Source organism: Homalodisca vitripennis, chromosome 1 (genome assembly GCF_021130785.1).
Source record: "Homalodisca vitripennis isolate AUS2020 chromosome 1, UT_GWSS_2.1, whole genome shotgun sequence".
NCBI lineage: Eukaryota > Metazoa > Arthropoda > Insecta > Hemiptera > Cicadellidae > Homalodisca > Homalodisca vitripennis.
In genome coordinates this window covers 232,512,172-232,534,809 of record NC_060207.1, presented here as the reverse complement: position 1 = coordinate 232,534,809, position 22,638 = coordinate 232,512,172, and the positions used below count along the sequence as shown (strand labels likewise).

The 22,638-nt window shown below is 32.4% G+C and overlaps 1 protein-coding gene across 1 annotated transcript in view; it reads left to right on the top strand.

Annotated features, from left to right (window-relative positions):
* The window catches only part of LOC124353140 (bifunctional glutamate/proline--tRNA ligase-like), a 127,555-nt gene that overhangs the window by 44,498 nt on the left and 60,419 nt on the right, over positions 1-22,638 (top strand). Inside the window, 4 exon segments of the mRNA XM_046803001.1 lie at positions 2-285; positions 919-1,086; positions 4,744-4,911; positions 9,102-9,197. Coding sequence (XP_046658957.1) covers positions 2-285; positions 919-1,086; positions 4,744-4,911; positions 9,102-9,197 — 716 coding nt within the window.

Below are 22,638 nucleotides of genomic sequence, written 5' to 3'. Positions count from 1 at the left end.
TTTTGTCAGTACCCAGTAAGCAAAATAGTACAGCAGAGAACAGTGGAGGCGAATTGGTTGCTAAGATAGTAATCTGATATCACAGCTCAAGGTGATGCTGTACGAACATTGAAATCTAAGAAGGCAGATAAAGCAACGGTTGATAAAGAAGTCAAAGTTTTGTTGGAGTTGAAGAAGAAATTTAAGGAGGCAACTGGACAAGATTACAGTCCTGAAGTAGCTCAGAAGGTATTAGGAACACAAGGCAACGTGGGAAAGAATTCAAAATCGAGCGGTACAATTGAGGTAAGAAATACCAAAAATAGTAATTTGTTTGTGTCTTGAGTATTCATACTGAAATACGTACCAACTAGCTAACTTGACACCTTGTAAATTGACATAGTTTCAGGTCATGCAGAACCGTGATTAAGGAATACATTTTTATTGTTTATAAATTTACATTTCTTTAAAAAAAATCTACATTTGATGTATGTTTTATCATATATATTTAATAAAAAACAACAGTCATTTATATTTAAGATTTCCTATGGAGATACAAAATGTAAAATTTCAATATAGTATAGCCTAACATAAAATAACAAAAAATGGTTATACATGGTATATAAAAAGTTATATGATTGTGTTCAAAGTAAAAGTAAAATAATGTTTATTTTTTAGTTACAACAACATTGATTTATTAGTTCAAATACAGGAATAACATAACAATATCTGTGGATTTAAGCATCTAAATGCTTCCTCAGGACTCACTAGTCTGCGTAGTTAAGTGTACTAAAAAATAAATAGGGTGTGATATGACATCCAACCTAGTTATAAAAGAAGTAAATTACGTTATAGAGCATTTTACTTCCAGTATATAAATGTTCATTTTAAATAAGTATAATTGTGATTAAATCTTGTCACACTTTACTATTAAACTAGGAAACTCTACCACCAGAAGCACAGAAGAAAAAACCAGCTGCCAAAGAGAATATCGTGGAAGTGAACACAATGGCAGGAGACCAAACTGCGGAGCAGCAGCAGCTGACAGCACGGGTGAACCAGCAGGGAGATGTTGTGCGACAACTCAAGTCTTCCGGAGCTGATAAGGTGAAGTATTTATGACAAAACATCAACCACAGACACTCTGAACATTTGTTTACTAAGTTTTTACAGTGAAATTTTATTTATGAAAATAGTTTGAAGTAGAGGAACAATTCTCTGTTTCATCCTTAACCCTCAAACTGGCAATAATTTTTTCCTCAGGTGGCAGGCCCTTTTTGAGTGTTTTGTATCCGTACTTCAAACATTTTGTAAAAAATGTGTTTTTACTATAAACCTATATGTGTAACATTATTTTTTTCATGAAACTGTGGAGTTATTTATGGTATAAAACCATTACACATATACTATAAAAAAATACTACACTAATTTTTTTTTAAGTAGTGGGACTGCCCCTTGTAAAGTGTGATATTATTATAAATAGACTATTATAATCTGAGATAGCAAATTTATTCTTCATTTTATCTAATTTCAGAATATATTTATATAATGGTATCCAGATTATCTTGAAGTAAAATTACATACAGGGTGAGTTTTAAGTCCCTTCCCCCCCTATTTATTTTTAAACCGTATAAGTTAGGAGGTTTAAACTCCGTACATATTCGTTAGACCTAAATATCTTGTTTTTCATGGGTTCATTGACTCTCCACCTCCAATGGGGGACGGTCCACGAGGAGTAAGCCGAGATTCTTAAATGTAAGCATAGGTTGATATGCACATCAAATTAAAGGTCTCTGTAAGTAGAATACAATGCCGCAAACCGGACCTCAAAAGGTTAATCCTAATGAAAATTACAGGGTGTTAAAATGTACAAAATAGTAATGTGCTATTACCTGCGTTTTATCGCGCAACTTTTTAAAAGTTCGTTTCAAAACAATTTTTCTATTGCTGTTTATTCTTTAAAAGAAACTTTATTTTGTTGTGTTTAATGATTTTAAGAGATCACTGGAAGTCCGAGATCTAGGAGTTAACTAAAGGATTTAATAAGAAGTCGATCATGTGTTGTGTCGCCTTGTAAGTATTTTATTTATTTAATTTAATTTATTTTATTTAAAGAATTGTTGTCTTACAAAGGTTTTAGACCCATTTATTTTTATTTCAACAGCGATTCCGGTTCTAATATTGTACGATTCCGATACTAGTAGATTGTTACTTACCCTTTTATTGTAGTAGATGCTCAAACTGATTGCCTGTTACTTCCTGACAGTAGTATAGTCTGTTAACAAATTCACTCCTTACACGGGTTAGGATTTCTGGTGTTACTTTCCTGCAGGCCTCAGTAATTCTGTTCCGAAGATCTTCCACACATGCGAGTGGTGTACAATAAATCACAGACTTCAAGTGTTCCCACAAAAAAAAATCCAGTGGGTTCAAGTCAGGGGACCGTGCCAGCCATTCTATTGCCCCGCGTCGTCCTATCCACTTCTCACGATAATGTACATTAAGGTAACCACGAACATTAACATCGTAGTGTGGAGGAGCACCGCCCCGCTGGAACCTTACTTCTTCTCGATTAAACTCCCCACCATTAGTGCGAATTGTATTTTCTATTAATGGATGAATATTATTTTGGAGCATATGTAAATAACTTTCTCCATTTAAATTTCCGTCAATAAACAGTGGTCCAATCACGTGGTTACCAAAGAGACCTGCCCAAACATTTACTTTCTGGGGATACTGGGTATGATGTTCTCTGTGAACATGGGGATTAGAGTTATCCCAGTATCTGCAGTTGTGTCTATTCACTAAACCATTTACGTAAAATGTACTCTCATCACTAAAGCAGATATTATTTACGGTTGTTGGATTTGATATAATTAGTCTATCCATAGTTTCACAGAACTGCAATCTTCTGTCCGGGTCATCTTCATTTAATGCGTGATGTAGCATAATTTTGTAGGGATGAAATTTGTGCTTCTTCAGGGTTATTATTGCTTTGCGTTGTGATACCCCGATATTGTCTGCTATTTGTCTCGAAGAGGTTTGAGGATTTTCACAACTGTACAAAGAACCTCAAAATCAACTTCTTCTGACAAAGGAGGACGGCGCCTGAACGTTTTGCATCAGTAACGCTACCAGTCTCTCTAAATTTTGTTATTAACTGCCTTAAATAGGTTCTGCTAACAGGTCTTTCTGGATGGTTTTCATTAAATCGTCTCATTGTTTCGTGGTAATTATTCCCAGAAGCGCCAAAAATAAACACCATGTCAACTTTTTCTTGAAGAGTGCGAGACATGTTTCTAACTTTAACAGCACTAAAACTAACAAGGTCAGTAGCCACACTGCAACTAACAAGGTCAGATACTTAATGGCCCAAGTAACTGAAACCAAACATAACAAGTCTCTGGGAATACCCAGATAACATACAACTTTAACTTTTACAACGACACAGGGACTATGTCAAAGATTACATTTAAAAATGCAGACCACAGATTCTGAACAAAATTATTATTAACAAAATTACGAATTATCCTTTTTTAATTCAGATTGTAGCACAGTTTCCAGCGTTAAAAGGCAATGTTAAACGACACATCACATGACCGACTTCTTATTAAATCCTTTAGTTAACTCCTAGATCTCGGACTTCCAGTGATCCCTTAAAATCATTAAACACAACAAAATAAAGTTTCTTTTAAAGAATAAACAGCAATAGAAAAATTGTTTTGAAATGAACTTTTAAAAAGTTGCGCGATAAAACGCAGATAATAGCACATTACTATTTTGTACATTTTAACACCCTGTAATTTTCATTAGGATTAACCTTTTGAGGTCCGGTTTGCGGCATTGTATTCTACTTACAGAGACCTTTAATTTGATGTGCATATCAACCTATGCTTACATTTAAGAATCTCGGCTTACTCCTCGTGGACCGTCCCCCATTGGAGGTGGAGAGTCAATGAACCCATGAAAAACAAGATATTTAGATCTAACGAATATGTACGGAGTTTAAACCTCCTAACTTATATGGTTTTTTAAAAAAAAATAGGGGGGGAAGGGACTTAAAACTCACCCTGTATACAGTATTGTAAAAACTATAAATAGTAAATGAAAGGCTAAATTTATTACTATGCGTACAATTATTATAAAAAAATTTACAAAAAATATAATTCATACACTAAGTGTTTCCAAAATAGACCAAAATTTAGGGAACTGTGTGCACTACAAAACTATACATAAATTAATAACTAACTTCTAAATTTTTACAAAATATTGGGATGTACCTGAATTTTTTTACTATTTGTTGGTACGATTATTAAAAAAAATTAAAATATCTATATAATCCCTCCACTAAATATTTCCAAAATGTATACCCGTACCATAGCTACATTATGTGTAGCATAATTACTTAATAAACGTTGAAATAAAATTTAAATGTAAACTCATCCTGGATTTTTTTAAATAGTTAAGAAAGTATGTTGACAACTTAGTTCAATTAATTGTTGTAACATTATTAAGAAACTTACATTTTCAGCCAGATTAGTTCCTTGTATTGGTTTACGCACATCCATAAGTTGATGAGGGGGAGTAGATGTTATTTTTTCTGTTGGCAGTTCTCGTAAACAAGGTGTATAGAACAGTTTATAATAAACAAAAGAAACAATGACCAATAATAATTAAATCACGAGCGGATTTATGATCCAGAATTATGGAACTGAATACATTTCATTCTAGGTTTTCTTCTTAGAACTGTTATTTATTTTACAGGCTGCAGTAGATGAAGCGGTGGCACTGTTGCTTACCCTCAAGGAAGAGTATAAGAAGGTGACCGGCACGGAGTTCCCGACAGCTAAACGTGCTGCTACTACTAAGAAGGAGAAACAGCCTCCAGCTGAGAAGCCCAAGAAAGAGAAGGCTAAAGAAAAGACTCCTGAGGTTAGTTTTTACAAATTATAAAGAAATCTTATCTCTGTTTAGTTACCCTTAAAGTATTGCTGACTGTCTTTAAATAAACCAATACAAGGGACCCAAAAAGTGTAAAGTTAATCAATGGGTCAGAATTGTGTAGCGAATGTAAAGTTGGTAACTTTTTATAATTAAGTTTTTATGGTAGCCTATTGCTGATCAAATTTACTGTAGATATTCATTCCAGTCACTGGTGTAAAATCTGAATTAGTGCAATCATTGAAGCGAAAAATACGGTCTTACCTCCGAATTTTTTTACTGTGAACCGATTTGCACGAAATTTTGGAATTAAGCTCATCTTACCCTTAAATTCAAAAGTGAAAATTATCTGAACTCCGCCTATTATTTTTAAGGGGTGTAAACAACCCCTTGATGGAAAAATTGACATTGAGCCATTTTATCGGTAGAAAACATGTCTAATAGTAAGTAGTGAAATTTTAAAGTGTTTTCTAACACAATTACCTCATATTAAAACCATTTTTAACCCCTTGAAAATCTTACAACCCTTGCAAACAACCCCTAAATTGAAAAAATCATAAAAAAATACTTTGGTACGACATAAAAAGATGTAATATTTTATATTCTCTATAATAATTATAAAATTTTTAACCCCCTTTCAACCCTTGAAAACTACCCCTTGATAAAAAATTGTTAAAAATTTTTTTTAATAAAATGAAAAGGATTTAAATATTATTCCACACTCTCGAAAATGATGGAATATTTTATATATTCCACACTATCATATTCTTATGCGTTTATACCCTTAAAACAACCCCTAAATTAAAACAGTAAATATATATGATTACATATTTAAAAATAATTTAATTTAGAGTAAAAAATTGCTGTTTATTGAATAAAATATTTACAAATTATATAAAATTCACTCAAATGTATTATATATATATACATACAAGAACCCTGGTATGTATTCATGCCTACGTTTCCAAAATATATGAGCCATATTACGTTTATATATACACATTACAATAGTTTTGGGTCTCTATTATACTGCGTACTTTCACATTGCTCTAAATATTCACACTCCGAAATGTTCAGTTACTAAGTAGGAAAAAAAATATTAAGTGTTTGGATCATAACTCCTTTAATTTTCATGCTATCGCAAGTTATAGAAAAAGATTGTAAAGGTAATTAAGAGAGCTACAACATCCTTCATTGCAATATATAGTAAAAAACCTTTTTCTCAAACGGTGAAGGGTTAATGGGCTTAAGAGAGGTTGTGATTGCGCTGCCACACGCTCTTTAAACAATCATATCTCCGTCAATTTTTGTTTGACAGAAAAAACAAATTATTTTTCAGAAAAATACCTAAATTTTTCATCCCTACACTTTTATACGTATCTGTCGTCAGTTTTGAGATATTATGAAAAAAGATGGTTTTTTAAAAATTTGAATTTTTTTTTCAATCGTGACTTTTTTGAAAAATATGAGTTCTGAAGCAGCCAAACTGATACAATCTATCAAACCCTTCATAATAAAGTTAATTCTAGGCGGAATACGGTTAATTTTAATTTTGGTGGAAATGGCACTTATGAAACCCATTGATTTAAAAGAAAAAAACATTAGATGCTCCTCTTATTTGCAATACACCTCACTTATTTTACGTGCAAAAGACTTTTAATAGTGCTCATTTTAAAGCTTATTTCAAGCACTACGAAACCCTTTTTTATTAGAATGCCTAAAATGCATCTGCTCGCCGCTAGATGGCATTGACCACATCGATTAAATTTCAGACAAAATAAAAAACGGCTTTGATCTTTAATATTGCACTTAGAATACTTTATAAAAGACCAAATTGTTAATTTTTTTACCTGCTACAATTTTGTTCTTTATAAAGTTTTCGATAAAACGTATATTTTTGGAAATATTTGCAAAAAAACCGATGAAAAACGTGAAAAAATTGTGAATTTTCAATTGCCAATAACTTGAAAAGTATTGGATTTTTCGAAAAACTTTATAGATGATTTTTTGCTTAAAATTAGGCCTTCTATCGATATCCGAGGTTATTTTGAAAAACAAAAAATCACCCCCGAGAAGGGGTGGCAACCACCCCCAGGGTGGTTGCGGAGTACAAATCATTTTCACTTTTGAAATTAAGGGTAAGATGAACCTAATTCCAAAATTGTATGCAATTCGGTTCACAGTAAAAAAATTCGGAGCAATAATGCTTCAATGACTGCACTAAATAAATATAATTAATTTGCAACCTTGTACTTTTATTTTATTGGCAATTTACATTAATAGGTCTAAAATATCAGAACAGTAATGCCACGCCTATTGTACAGCCTGGTTTATATATTATTTTTATTTATAGTATTATTAACAGCTCATAAAGAAATGCAACTGGTACCGTAAAGTGTGAAACTAGTTGCTGTTATAAAAATAAGTGAGAAAAAAATCAATAGCACTACATAGCAGAGAGTAAATTCAGCTGATTCTTCAACTTCTACATACAACTGCGTTTTAATAAACGTTTAACCCTTCCCACGTGGAATTTATCTTTCAATTTTGACTCATAACGCGTAATTAACTTAAAAATTTGTTTGTACATTTTACCAACTCTAATTTATTTTTTAGTTAGTGGTGGCTCTTAGGAATAAAAAATAATACAGTATCACAAAATAATCAGACCCCTATATTTTTTAACAAATTTTCAAAATTTACAAAAAATCGTCAGGATTCGCCATTGCATAGAACAATATAGGCCTATAACGACACAACAAATAAAGTAATAACAAAATAAAAAGATAATATAATGCTAAATACAACAGGGACACGAACAGTAAATAAGGAAATATGGCCAAACAGTGTTAAACACTAAAATGTGCCGTGCCGGGATATATCCATTTACCGCGTAATGGTTCGCCGCAGGCTGAGGCTAAATCACGCCACGAGGGACAAAGCCATCTGCTTTTCGGAACAAGTATTCAACACTCCCTTGAACTCTAGCGAATTCCACGGCAACTACAGTTTATTAAATAACACAAAATAGACTTAGAAAATATCCTTCAATATATCCGTTTACCGCGTTTCGGTCAAAATAAGGCCTAACGGATATATCCGTTTGCCACGTGGGAAGGGTTTAAAACATTCAGTAGACTAGTAATGGCATTCAAGCAGTCTACAAGACGTTATTATAACTATGGGGAAAAATTAATACATTCATGACGATGTGTATCCCGTCGGATACACGGGATCTTTCACAACTGCCATTGTGTACCTGATCGGGTACATATTGGTCTTTTGTAAAGTGTGTTGTGCGCCCGCGATAGGGTACACGTTATGCATTTCAACTGAAGCCTCCTACAGTTACTATGAAATTTAATAGTTCGAGCTGAAAGTTTATAGTTAGCACCAGCTTATTTTACCATATAATATTTAATAATTGTCTATTGATATATATTTAAGTAATAATCAATACCAAATATAAAAAAAGAATTATTCTTGCACAATAGAGGAGTTTCAGGTAGATTTTTATTGCTGACATATATTTTCTACTTAATTTGATGTTGAAAACTTGTTGTTTTGTAATTGTTAATTATTCACTTTAGTTGTTAAATTTCTCATAATACTATTTTAAACCTCACAAATTCTATATTTTTCTCATTTGATTTTAAATTGTGTTGAAATATTACATTTTTATTACAATGCGATTATTTTGATTATGAGTTGTAATTATTAATTATTAATTTTCTGCAAACTTTAATTTCAAATCATTAATTCACTGCTAAGATTCAGTATTTACACTTTAGTTTTAGTTTGACACCGTGTAAAGTATAGGGCTGTATAACTTTGCAGTGTTATTTGTCAGTGAAAATTATATTTTACATATAATATTAGATTTAACATGGGATGTTTTTGACATTCACCTTTACTACTTTTGTGTTTCTCTGCAATAAAGACAGTTATTGGTTGACACCTTAGCTGGCCAATGATCTTTTGATTCCAAAATCAACAGACTTCCTCCTTGGACCAATAGGAGTTTGTGTAAAAAGTTAAAGTTTCTGCCATCTTTTAATCAAGAGTTTTTGCACAGACAACAGCATGATTTTAAGATAAGGTGTTGGTGGGTCCTTAATAAATCAACTTTATTTACTGCAGGAAGTGTGTTTTGTTTTACTAAAGTAATTTGTCAATGGCAGGTAGATGAAAGTGGAGTTGCCGGAGGTTTAAAGAAACAAACACGTCTTGGACTAGAAGCCAAAAAAGAAGAAAATCTGCCAGATTGGTACTCTCAGGTGAATTTTATAACTTTTAATTTTTATACTTCTTTATAATCTCATTTTAATAAACTGTGCCGAAATATGGAATTAACTCTCCGTCTTTATTTCGGTATTTATATTTTCATAAGACTGTATTACACTAGTACATGTTTTCAATTTCACAATTTCGGTTTTTTTCCGTTCCATAATTTCCAAGTTATCAAAGTTGGTTATTAACGAAATTACATTTAATGCTGTTAGTACCAGCTGTTTTTTATTATAAAGTGTGTCAGACTATTTTTTTTACTTTTTTTTATAAGTTTAGTAAAATTGCTGTTGTTTTTTATTAAATAAATTGTGAATAAAAACATTTTTTTTATTTTGTTCCTAATAACACAATTTCTATAAAAGCAACCCTAATTAAAATTTTATTATATAATGAAAAGGTATACACACACATTTTTACTAACAATTTTGAAGTGTTTTTTAATTTTTATGAGTGAATAAAATTACATAAGTCAAAATCGTCCATGTTATTGAAGAGGACATTTAATTTACTTCCTTTATTAATGGAGCTTTAAATTTAGTCAAAATGAGATCCAAATAATTTTTAATGTTAAAATTTTTAAACATAAAACATTAAAATTCACCCAGGAAACACATAAAAACACCTCAACAAGATTTACAAAGAGGTATCAGAAAGTAACTGTAATAACTTTGCCATGGACAAGGATCATGCAGTAAGCATTCCTGCCAGTAGGCGTGATAGTACCACTTATTGCCAGTTCCGTGCCCCCTGTGTTCTCGGCTTGGCTTTTTCTGTTCATTTACAGTAGGTCACGTCGCAGCATGCCCTAAGCGGCAGACTCACTCACCCCATTTCCAACCTCATTTGTAGTTAAACTACGCAGTTGATATAAAAATATAGCGAGTAAAATTTATGTTCAGGACTTTTGCTACAACTTTCCCACTGATGAAATTCACCTAACCAAATAAACAAAAACAACTCAAGAAGCATATTTTTTTTAGTTTTCAGAAGTTGTGTTACTCTTGTTTATAATTTAATTTTTATAAATATGTAAAACAAATTCGACTTTCTAAATTGCTTATAATCATGTCAATATACTTCTGCACAAGAGTATGAAATTTCATAATTTGATTGCAACTGAAAAGCAGTGAATTAAAACCGAGCACCAGTTTTAGGCATGATTCAATGGTTTCACAATAAAGGGACTGTGGCTTCAACATCTGTAATGGCCTTTATTTGAAAATGCCCAGTCTATTTCTTTCTTTGGTCTGTTTTTTATGGTTACAGCTGATGTTTTGGTACTCCCACACACACATATCAAAATTGATATCTCTAGTTTCCATTGACTAAAGACTAACAATGAATTGTTTTAGACCATCAAGAAACTTCCCTCTTACTGTATGGGAGAAGAAACTGAAGTTTGTCTTGAATGTGGCCTTAATGTATTGATATATGTCAAAGGTGATCACGAAAGGGGAGCTGATAGAATACTACGATGTGAGTGGTTGCTACATCTTGCGCCCTTGGGCCTTCACTATTTGGGAGCAAATCCGTGATTGGCTGGACTTACGCTTCAAGCAGCTGGGAGTTAGAAACTGCTACTTTCCGATGTTTGTTTCTCGCAATGCCCTAGAGAAGGAGAAAACCCATATTGCAGACTTCGCTCCTGAGGTAGGTAGTATTGAATGTGAATTGTTACTAATAATGATGAAATATGTCCTACCTAATAAGCAGTTGTGTGAGTTGAAAATTAAGAGAGTTTTTGTTGAAAGGTGGCGTGGGTGACTAAATCAGGAGAGTCGGATCTCGCAGAACCGATAGCCATCCGGCCCACCAGTGAGACAGTGATGTATCCTGCGTACGCCAAGTGGATACAGTCCTACCGTGACCTACCCCTCAAACTGAACCAGTGGAACAACGTTGTGGTAAATATTAGTGTTATATGATAAACATGAGTTTACTTAAAATCCAGTGTTATTAAATTCCTAGCTAGAGATGTAAAAAAAACTTAGTAATGAAATGATCCTTTCCAAAATTCATTAATTTTTTTTTAAATATTAAAATTATATCAATAAACTGATTTAATGGTATATCAAAGAACCTAAGAGTATGAAGTAAAACTAACTAACCCAGTAAAGTAACTTCATCACGTGTGTTATTATGTCACGTAATAAAATACCATGTGAATGTGTTCAGTTTTAAACATTTTTCATCCTGTCATTTTATTATTACAATTATTGCTACCTTTAAGACAAGTGTAATAATTTTAGTTTTATTTCAATCTTTTTGACCATTTGGGCTCAAGATAGTTCTTATTAGACCAAGAGGAACCTTATGAAAATTGAAATACTGGTAAACCGAAATAAAGCCATTTCAATTAACCAATTTGATTTGGTAATCCAATTACAACTAAATATATTCTAATAGAATGGGTGTGTTAAGGATATAAATAATTTACACATGATTTCTCTAAGTTATACTTAGGACATAGTGTTTGGGTATTAAATATAAACTATTTCGCTTGGTTTTTATATACAAGTTATCATTTATGAAAACATTACAATTGGCCTGGGTTTCGGTCGCCCCGAGTTCGGTTAACCAGGGTTTTATTGTACCAAGTTTCAAGCCTGTAGGACCTTTCTGTTAAGAATTAATTACATGGAAGGACAGACCACGACACGATTACGAAGAACCTGTCTGATCCTTATTAACATTAATTAACAGATCAGTTTAAAATTTTGAAAAACAAAAATGTTACGTATCTGTATGGTATTGTATTGTCCACTTTTGCATTTGTAATGAGTATTTGATCAAATTTTGTTCCACTATAAACCCACAAACATTTTTTCAACATGTAATTTATTCAAATATAAAATAGTATTTGGGGAGCGTTATTCAATGTAGGAAAGGCTAGACTTCAGAAAATTGTAATGGGAGCTGAAAAAACGTATATACTTATTTTACTTTGATGTGTTTGAAATTGCAGTAGAGATGGGTTGATTGCGATATTCTGTATCTTAGTGGTATTGAGTCATCAAGGATTCTTGATATTGCTGTTATTACTTGACGTCACGGTTGTTTTCACTTGATTTCAATACTAATATTTCAAAGTGTTTTCATACACAATAATGGATAAAAACAAGAAATGCTTATAGATTGAGAAGTGATGATTTTACAGTATCATGACTAGTGATGTATCAAAGCTAAATTTGGTATCCGTGGAATCTTCAAATAAGTCTATTCACAGACTACAGATTGTTGGCAGTACATAAATAACTGATCGGTAAAAAGCATTATGGTTTTTTTAGCTGGCTGCTTCTGTTAGCCATATTTGCTTATACAGTAACTAAACAAAAGTATTTAGCATATCATGATATTTTTAGTTCCAAATAATACAGGAATCTGTAGTGAAATCAAAATAAAGACTACAATTTTGGTAACTGAATCGAATTTTTTTGTATTGCTCCATCCCTAAATTACAGTTAAGAAATAAAGAAGGAAAAACCTTAACTTTCTCAATATTTTTAAGAAGATCCATTCGTTTTGTACTGGGTTATAAGTACCTTTTTAGTTGAACAGTACAAAAGTTGATATTTTTTAGAGAATTCCACTACACATAGTTATAGTAATAATAAACTTCCATTTTTTAAATTTCCTATTTGGTTTTTGTACAATATGTTAATGTGTTTTTATTGATAAATGTTCTTATAGTCTAGGAGCATTCTTCATTATAGTAGCCTGATTATAATCATCTGGGTTAATTTGACAACGTTTCATTTTGTTTATTCACTGTGAAGCATTAATTAGTTCAATGTTATCTAGCGGTGGGAGTTCAAACATCCGCAGCCGTTCCTACGAACACGAGAGTTCCTGTGGCAGGAGGGTCACACTGCGTACGCCTCCCAGAAGGATGCCCAGGAAGAGGTCTATCAGATATTAGGTACAGTGATATTCGTAAAAATCACCAGAAATAACTGAGCAATCAGATGTAAATTATTGTATGACCAGCATTTGTGAAATTAGTTTTAACGAATAAGATTCTCAGAATAATTAGGCAAGTAGGTATGAGCTTGGTAATAAGAACTGCGCAGACTCCTATATTTTACTGTACAGACTTTTCCAGAAAATTGACATATCAAGCACATTACAAATTACATCATTAAATTACAAAATAAACAATAAAAATAAATATGTTTATTTTTGAGAAATAAAGAAATTCCAGTTTTATCGATAGGTTTGTGATGTATTATATCTGAACTCTTGCAGAATATCAACAGGAAACTACTCTACTTTACAGTATTACATTAGTGTAATATAGTAACAAAATTCTAAAATTTCCTTAGGCTATAACAATTTCTTTACCAAATAAAAATAAACTTTATCAAGAGATATTTAAATAAGCTCAAATAAGTAAAGGTGTTATCGATATACATTATTTCCCAAGTGCTTGAGGATTAGTTGGGAGCTATATTTAAACAATGTTACTTTGTCTAACTTTAAGGAACAAGTAAAAAAAAGTAAGTAATATGGCAATGTCTAGGTTAAAAAAAATTCAATTCCACAAAATTATGAATTTAGAGATAGGTTTTAAAGATTGTAGACTCTCGTAGGGCAATTTTCTATGGACTTTTGGGATTTTCACTGATTATGTCTCCCATAATACGAAACTACTATAATTAGTATTTACATGTATGATTAATTATGAGGTTTTTTCATTCTCCGATCTCATGCCATGATGGCCAGACACGTGGCAGGCTTGTGGAGTAATATATTAGATCATGAATTTCTCACATTTCACGCACATAAGTGAAAATTGTATGGAATGTTACACTGTTTGTGAACATTAAATTACAGATATCTTAGTCCTCAACTGCTCTAGCACTGTTTTTAATGTGATTTTGCAATTAAATCACATTAATCCAGAGCTTGTTCCTGCCCTCTGTCAGGATTAAAGATGACAGCTAACCCTGCAGATTTTAGCTCCGGATTATCTCATTTTCCTCAAATTCCGATGTCCTGAAGCCATCTGTATTCTGTCAGATCGTGACTTTTGTAACCTTATTCTCATAAGGCCAATTTTCACATACAAAGCTCAGGATTGGAATAAAAAACCTGTTTTAAAATTATGATCAAGAATTAATTCCAGGCTCGTGAACTGCCTCTATATGTTTTTTCTTCAAAATCACTGTATAATTCTGACAACTTAACTATATCAGTTCCTGGGTTAAAACTAGTCATGTACAATTTTTTTAATAAAATTGCAAATTACAGTGTACATAGTATTAAAATTTTCATTTTAACTTAATTTTAAAATCTGAAAATAATAATGATTGTTATCGTCTGTTATCAATGTTTAGAGCTGTACGCTGGGGTATATGTGGATCTTCTTGCCATTCCTGTGATAAAGGGCCGGAAAACTGAGAAAGAACAATTTGCTGGGGCGGACTTCACCACCACCGTCGAGGCCTTCATATCAGCCAGTGGTCGGGCCATTCAGGTAAACTGTCCAGAGTGTTGCTAAGTAACTTCTGGAGGTGGTTATTCACACAGATAGATTGTTATTATTTTGTGAGATGTTATTTAATGAAACAACTGGTAACTGTTTAGATGAAACACTTTTGTGGAGGTCGAGTCAGTGGACGCTGTGTTGGACCTGACTCCTGAAATCTGGAGGGATGTTTGTCTGAAGAGATCGAAAAAAAGTCGGCTATGAAGAAGCTCAAAATGAACTCGTTAAATCGTTTTGTCATCAGAGACACCTAGACCACAAGTTATAGTGTAATGTAGGTGAAGAGGTATTGTCATTGTCTTATCAGATGCACAATTGAGTGCATTACGATGTGATAGACATAATCTCTGAGCAAGGTGGAGCAGCAGAGTTTTCTACACATGAAGTAGCTGTGGTGGGAAGGGTTGATTCCATGTGATTGTTGAGTTGAGCTCCAATTCTCCTTTCTCCTAGTGGTTTATACCTCCTCACCTATATTATACTATATTTTGTAGTCTAGATGTCTCTGATGTCGAAACGGTGTAAAAGTTTATTTTGAGCTTCTTTATCAATTTTATGTTTGATCTCTTCAGACGAACATGACTGCAGTGTTAACAGACTTGTTGAGTTTTTTAAGATACTGGATAATGATATACACATATGATTTATGTAACTTGTATATGAATATAAATAATAATAATATATTAAAAGATGTGTTATTAAAAGACTCTTTCAACTAGATGCTTGGCATTGCCATTTAAAACCTAGCCACATTTATATTTCTAAAAAAATAATTTTATTAAGTAATATATTTCAACAACAATAACGGTTTAGTCTACAGACTCACAAACAACAGCCAAGTTTATCAGTTTGTTTAACGTTTTATAACTATAAATTATTTGCCCAAAATATTTTAAAGATAAAATAAGAATAGTGTATGCTTTTTTATCAAAAGATTTGTCGTTTTATAAGAGACCAACTTATGTTATACTTGCATAACACAGGGAGCGACATCTCATCACCTCGGCCAGAACTTCTCAAAAATGTTTGAGATCATCTACGAGGACCCCGATACCCAGGAGAAGCAATTTGTGTTTCAGAACTCATGGGGCCTCACTACAAGGACAATTGGTCAGTTCTTCTTTCAGTTTTCTATATCAGATTAATAGATGTTTAAAATAAAAAATTAACAAAATGATAGATACATTTTTTATTTTGAACATTCGAAAGTTACATTCTTAACTTATTTTTCAGCATAACCCCCCCTTCAATAATGGTTCAAATGGAGGTATTTATCACCGACAGAAGTTTTCGTTTCCACCTTTGTAGAAATCCACCACCTAAGATCCACTGGATAACGCTGGTTTGAAGTTCGGTGTCATTATCGAAGCACTGCGTTGCGAGCCTTATCTTTGTCGTTGGAAAGAGATAGTTGCACTTTGTGCTAAGATCTGGGCTGTATGGAAGATAATCGAACATCTTTCTTCCAAATATAAAGAAGCATCCTTTAATATTTACCATTCCCCTCATAATTAAAAGGATTTAAAATGCTTTCAAAATACTTGTGTGTCAATAATTGTGCTACATGAGTCAGGTTTTCAGGAATAAAATGTACAGGCTCATGTAATCAGTGGTACCATGCAGAATGCATTTATTTATGATTTTATTTTAGAGAAAATACTTAGAAAATTGACTGTTTTTGAAATTGCAAAATGGCAGTGTTATTAAGTACAATGGAGGCCAATCTTTTTTGGCGGACCACAATTACATGATCTAAGTCCAGTAAGAAATGTTTTTTAATGTTCCGTAGTTGTCCTGCTCTTAACCCATTGGCCTTGTATCACGGAACGGTTCCGTGACAGCTAGTCTGAGCTCAAAATTTATATCACGGAACCGTTCTGTGACAAGTACAGCGCCATCTAAATAATTTTTTTAAACTCCTTTTTCAACCAAATGTTAGTATAAATTAGACTAATATTGTTGTAACACGTAAGAAAAACTGCAATACTACAATTAATTGAAATTTAAATGAATAATAAGTTACTATAAGAATATTAGTGTACTACAAGAGAAAAAAAACAATATTCTTGGAATTTTCAGTATTTAGAAAAAACATTTATTCTGTCAAACTATGCATATATATACACATATTATAGTATTGCTAGGTAGAGAAATACATTTCAAACAAAATAAAAGCAACAATGGGGTATTTTATTTTATATTATTTGAGTAAAAAAAATTTTTTTAAGTTAAAAAATTCCAAAACTTGTTTAGTTTGTACAGTATTATTATTTTTAAATTATGACCAAATATATCACTATATATTTATTATTAAAGCCCATTTCATGTTAATACAAAAGATTGAAAAATAAATTTTTTATAAACATATAACAAAACTCTTACTACGTTTTTAGCATTTTTAATAGGATAACTCCAGTTGAGCTGCTACTCAGAACTACAGATGTTCTGATCACCGTTCATAATTTAAAAACATTTTTTTTACTCCGCAAGTTGTTATTTTTAATTTTTTGTTTATCGAGTTACTGTCTCATATAGCTCTTTGTGTTTCAAGTTTAGCAAGTACATCGATAAACTTCATTTTAGCAAGAAATCAGAAGTTTTATTGGCCATTAACAGAAACATGGAGTTAAAATCTAAATCTATATATATAAAAATGAATGTTTGTATGTTTGTCCTTTATGGAATCGTGAACTATTGGACCGATCATGATGAAAATTTGTACGTATATGTATTTTTCCACGGAGAAGGTTTATAAGCTATGCCCATCCCTTTCCCGATTCAGGATTCCGCCCCACTGGTTACAGAAATACCCATAAGAAATGCATTGCAGCAAACATATGTTAACGTCTTTTCAAATTTTTATTCAGCTGTTCTTTGTAAACATATATTACACTTATAGTTTTAAAGCATAGAGTAAGCTTAAGAGAAACGACAAATTTTGTTTAAACTGTTTTTGCAATCACTGTTAAACATAGACTTTACTATCCAGATAATACAATTCAAATTTGACGTAAAAATTCACCTTTAACTGCAATATTTATTTAATATAAACCATGCTCATGCTTGATCAGAAGAGTAATGCAGATATCATAATTACTATCTTACGTTGGCTACAAATATAAAGAATGTTATAAAATCAACCTTAGTTGTTTTTTTTGACAGAAGTATGGTTCTCAAAACTCCGTGTGTACATATTCTCTCGATCGAGACAACAAAGCAAGCTCAATCGTGGAATCGGAGATATAACTAATTTAATCTAAAATTTATTATAGTAAAAAAAAAATTTACTAAGTAATATAAGGACTTCGGTTCTTAAGATTTGCGTGCGAAGCCGTGGGTAACAGCTAGATAGAGGCAGGAATATGGTACATACCTTCATAATACGCCCAAGAGGCTCACGATGGAACGACTATCAATTATCTCAGCAATGTTTAGAATGTGATAGAAAAAAGAATAAGTGAATATAGTGTACTGTTTTCAACGGGAAATTGCGTGCGAAGCCGCGGGCAACTTTTGCAAAAAATTATTGAAATGCGCAGCAAAGCGCGCCGGGCCCGCTAGTTTAAAATAAATATAATAAATTATGGAGTATTCTTATTATTTTTGTATTTACAACATATCACATTTCATATACTCTTCAACACTGTAAAATTCCTTCAGCTTAAGCCACTCTGACATGTTTGATTTAAATTGTTTTAAAGGTAAAGGTCTAACAAAAAGAGGCAGCTTATTAAATAATTTTAACTTCTGGTATTTATGGCTTTTATAATATTTATCTATCCTTATATTAGGAGTTCTTAGATTATCTTCTGATTTGGTATCATACTCATGGAGTGTACATTGTGTTTCAAGTCTATCTTCATTGTCTTTTACATATTATAGGTTATATAAAATATAAGTACATGCCAAGGTCATAATTTTAAGCCTAGAAAAATGTTGTCTGCAAGGCTCTTGGTATGATAATCCAGCTAATGTTCTAATTGCAAGTTTAATTACGTTAAGGAATGTATCCTTTTACATTTTTTATAATCAGCTGATATTAATGACTAGTTCGAGTACTGTAATTGTTTTTAATCTAATGTTTATATAAGCATCTTCCTATGTCAAAAGTACTATATTTTAGCTTTTGTGACATGCAAGACAATCCAATGACTCAGATCGGTCATGAGTTTGGTTGAAGCTTCATTTGTTAGCTTAAGAAATAAATGTATTCACAACTAAAAAATGACTGTTGCAGGTGTGATGATCATGGTACATGCTGATAACAAGGGTCTCGTACTTCCTCCAAGGGTGGCAGCTGTCCAGGTTAGTCAAAACTATATACCGTCAAACCTATAATGACTTTTTAGCTGATAAGTGTAATTTTAACTTCCTTGTACTAATATTTTCGTTGTTTAAAATTGTTGGATTCATTCCTAATCATGGCATCTTTGATGTCAAAAGGCCTATTTAAATAAAAATGTCTGTCAACCAAAATAAAACAACTACCTTGAAATCAAAGTTTAAAATCTTTTTATAATTGACTGATAAAAGTGAATTCTCCATGTTGATGATATTCCTGCGTATAAAATTATTTCTCCTATTCCTAGAACCAGTATAGAAATTTCTTGTACTGGTGCAGTATTTTGGGCTTAATAAGTATATTGTATAGAATCTTTCTTGACTGATATTTGGCATTCACTGGTTCTATGTTTAACACATTGGCTGCGGCAGATGTGTTAGGTCATGCTGGCTTGTTAGAGTACTCAATATCACTGAATATACAGCTGCAGTGAATGTGTTGGCTGATTTGTGTTTACTTAATTTTTTGAAAAATGAATGAATTTATTCTATCATCAAATGTACATCAATACAAAATTGTATCGGAATTAACTGACCACTTTTGCAAGTAGTGTGGTCAGTGGATAACAAAATAAAACAGGTTTCTTATCAGAGTCCAGTCTGCACTACAGATTAATAATAGATAACACTGCATGAGTCACCAACAGAACTAAAATACTTTCCTTGTTACAATCTTTATCTTACAAACTAAAACACATATCTCAATATCCCTTCCTTCCCAACCAGAAACTAGAATTTATGCTAAATATATACAAGTAAAATACGTGATTCTTCGCTATTTACATATTTCTTCATGTTACTTAAATCCTAATTTATTTATACACATGATTTATATAATAACTAAAAATAATACTATAGGGGAAATTATTAATTTTAAAATGAGTTACAACAATTCTCTTGTAATAACAACAACGTTCTTACTTTACTACGAAATTCTCTAACATTCATAGATATTTTAACGTTATAAGCCAATTTATTTAAAATATTTGGGCCATTGTAAAGAAAAGAATGATTTAGTATTGACTTGTTGACTTTAGGTGTTCTGAACATTCGCCGGTCTATGCTTCTGGTAGGATAATTTAGGCTTTGGTAGGAAAAGCTTAAAATTGAGAACTTTTTACAGCTGTGATGTGATCTGCCTGCAGGTTGTAATAGTCATGTGTGGAGTGACGGTGAACCTGAAGGAAGCTGAGCGCAAGGCTCTGCTGAGTACGTGTCAGGACCTGGAGGCTAAGTTGAGTGCAGCGGACATACGAGTTCAAGGAGACTACAGGGACAACTATTCCCCAGGCTGGAAGTTCAACCACTGGGAGCTCAAGGTGATAAATAATTAGTCATGGAGACACAATGTACAGGGTGATTCGCGAAGATGTGCAGAAACTGTGGGAGTTCATTCTACATGTAAAAATAATGAAATAAGTTTATACAAACATCTATCCAAAAATGCTTCATTAGTGAGTTAGGGCGAGCAAGAGATTTCACATGGATTTCATCTCACCATGTAAAACAAGGTCTGAAATTCTGGTAAGGTAGATTGGAGAATTCCATTGATTCTTATGGTTTTTGATCTGATAAATTGAATAAAATAGGTCCCAGAACTTTAAGTTATGTAGTTTTTGAGAAAACCTGTGTTAAATGTAAAAAAACGGAGTGAAAAACATAGTTTTCATCTTTAGGAAACAATAACTTCGTTACTTTGAAACAGATAAGAATTTTTAATCAAACTTGTAGAAAATTTTATTCTGAACAAAGCTGTATAAATAAAATACACAGAAAGCTAACGTATGATTGATTAAATTAATCTTTATTTGTAACAGTTCAACTATGGAATTCTCCCCTTAATCTACCTTATCAGTATTTCAGGAAGACCTCGTTTTACATGGTGAGATGAAATCCTTGCGAAATCTTTCTCTAGCCGTAACTCACTAACGAAGTATTTCTGAAACCATGTTTATATGAACTTTTTTCAATATTTTTAAATGTACATGAGCTCTCATTGTTTCTACACACCCTGTATAAGTCAGATAAGAAGATGAAGATGTTCAGATCAACTAAATTTGTTACAAAGAGAAGTCCTCTTTTTTGCTTTATTTCGCTTATCCATAGTCATAGACCTGTGTAATCTCCTTATAAAATTAAATAGTTAATGAGATGATCCACAGCCACAGATATGATTGTAAATTTGTGCATGTATCCCAAATTCACATTGGAAGCTATAGTTGCCACTGTTCTTCTTTTATCAAGACCTATCATATGAGGTGTCACTTAATGGGTCTTTACATTAAAAAATTTTTAGCTGCCCTCTCAAAAATCCATTTTGGGGAAATTGGAAAAGTTGTAGCAGTGTCTAAAAAGTTCACTTCTATTTCCAAGAACGGTGTCCCGAGTTCCATCCCTCCATCTTTATCCATCAAAAACTAAACAGAGTGTATCCATACTTTTAACTCGCACTGTATAATAAACTATGTATGATTTCTCACTATTGTACAGAGTGTAGGACTAGCAGTCTGATGTATTGTTTATCTCAGGGAGTGCCGATCCGAGTGGAGATAGGACCAAAAGATCTGAGTTCCCAGCAGCTTGTGGCAGTCAGGCGAGACTCTGGGTCCAAGACCACATTGCCTCTCTCCAACGCTGTTGTGGATCTCAAGAAAATGCTGGATGACATCCATGAAAGCTTACTGGCCAAGTAAGGAGCCTTATGTATTATTGAGACGAATCATATCACTAGAGATAGCGCAAGTTAGGAAGTGATTCGTGCAAAAATAAATTTTTAATGAATGTTGGCTGATTTAAATTCTCAGTTCACATCAATGGGTGGTGAGTACAAAGAGCCATTAATTTTGTCAAACTTTATTACGTACACAATTATGATATTATTTATACAGCATAGAAATTAGTACATACACCATTAGGATCTTGAAAACTATAAATCTGACACCAAACTCGAAGTAGGGATCCTTCTCCTTTTTTTTTAGATGTTTAAAAATATTGCAGTTGAAATTTTTATAAATGGCCCCCATTTTCCAATATGGTTGTTAACTTAATTTATTCTTACAGGATACCCTATATTGTATGCTAAATTCGGATAAAAAACATTCTAATATTATATTTTGTTTTCTTATATAATTTTTCGTCGTCTCAACTGTATATGAGATACAAAGGTACAAATAAAGTGTAATAATGTTTATAGTATATTGAACGAAGGGTAATTTAGGGCTCTGGGGGTCATGTTCAATGAGATTTTGTAAAATTTTGCATAAGCGCTACCATGAGAATTATTACAATAGGCCACAAGTGATTTTGTGTAATAACTTTGGTTTGGTACCACAATGCTAGAGAAGTTGCACCGTTACTGGACATGGGAGTTGCCTTCAGATTATTTACACAGAAATAAGACATTGACTAGTTCAAAGTTTTAAATCTGTACTAATTTCCAGAGCCTCGGAAGATATGAAGACCCATATAAAAGAAGTAGAAGACTGGGCATCGTTCTGTAAAGAGCTGGACAACAAGAACTTGCTACTGGCACCGTTCTGTGGTGACATCCCGTGCGAAGATAAGATCAAGGAAGAAAGTGCAAGGTAATCTAATATTTA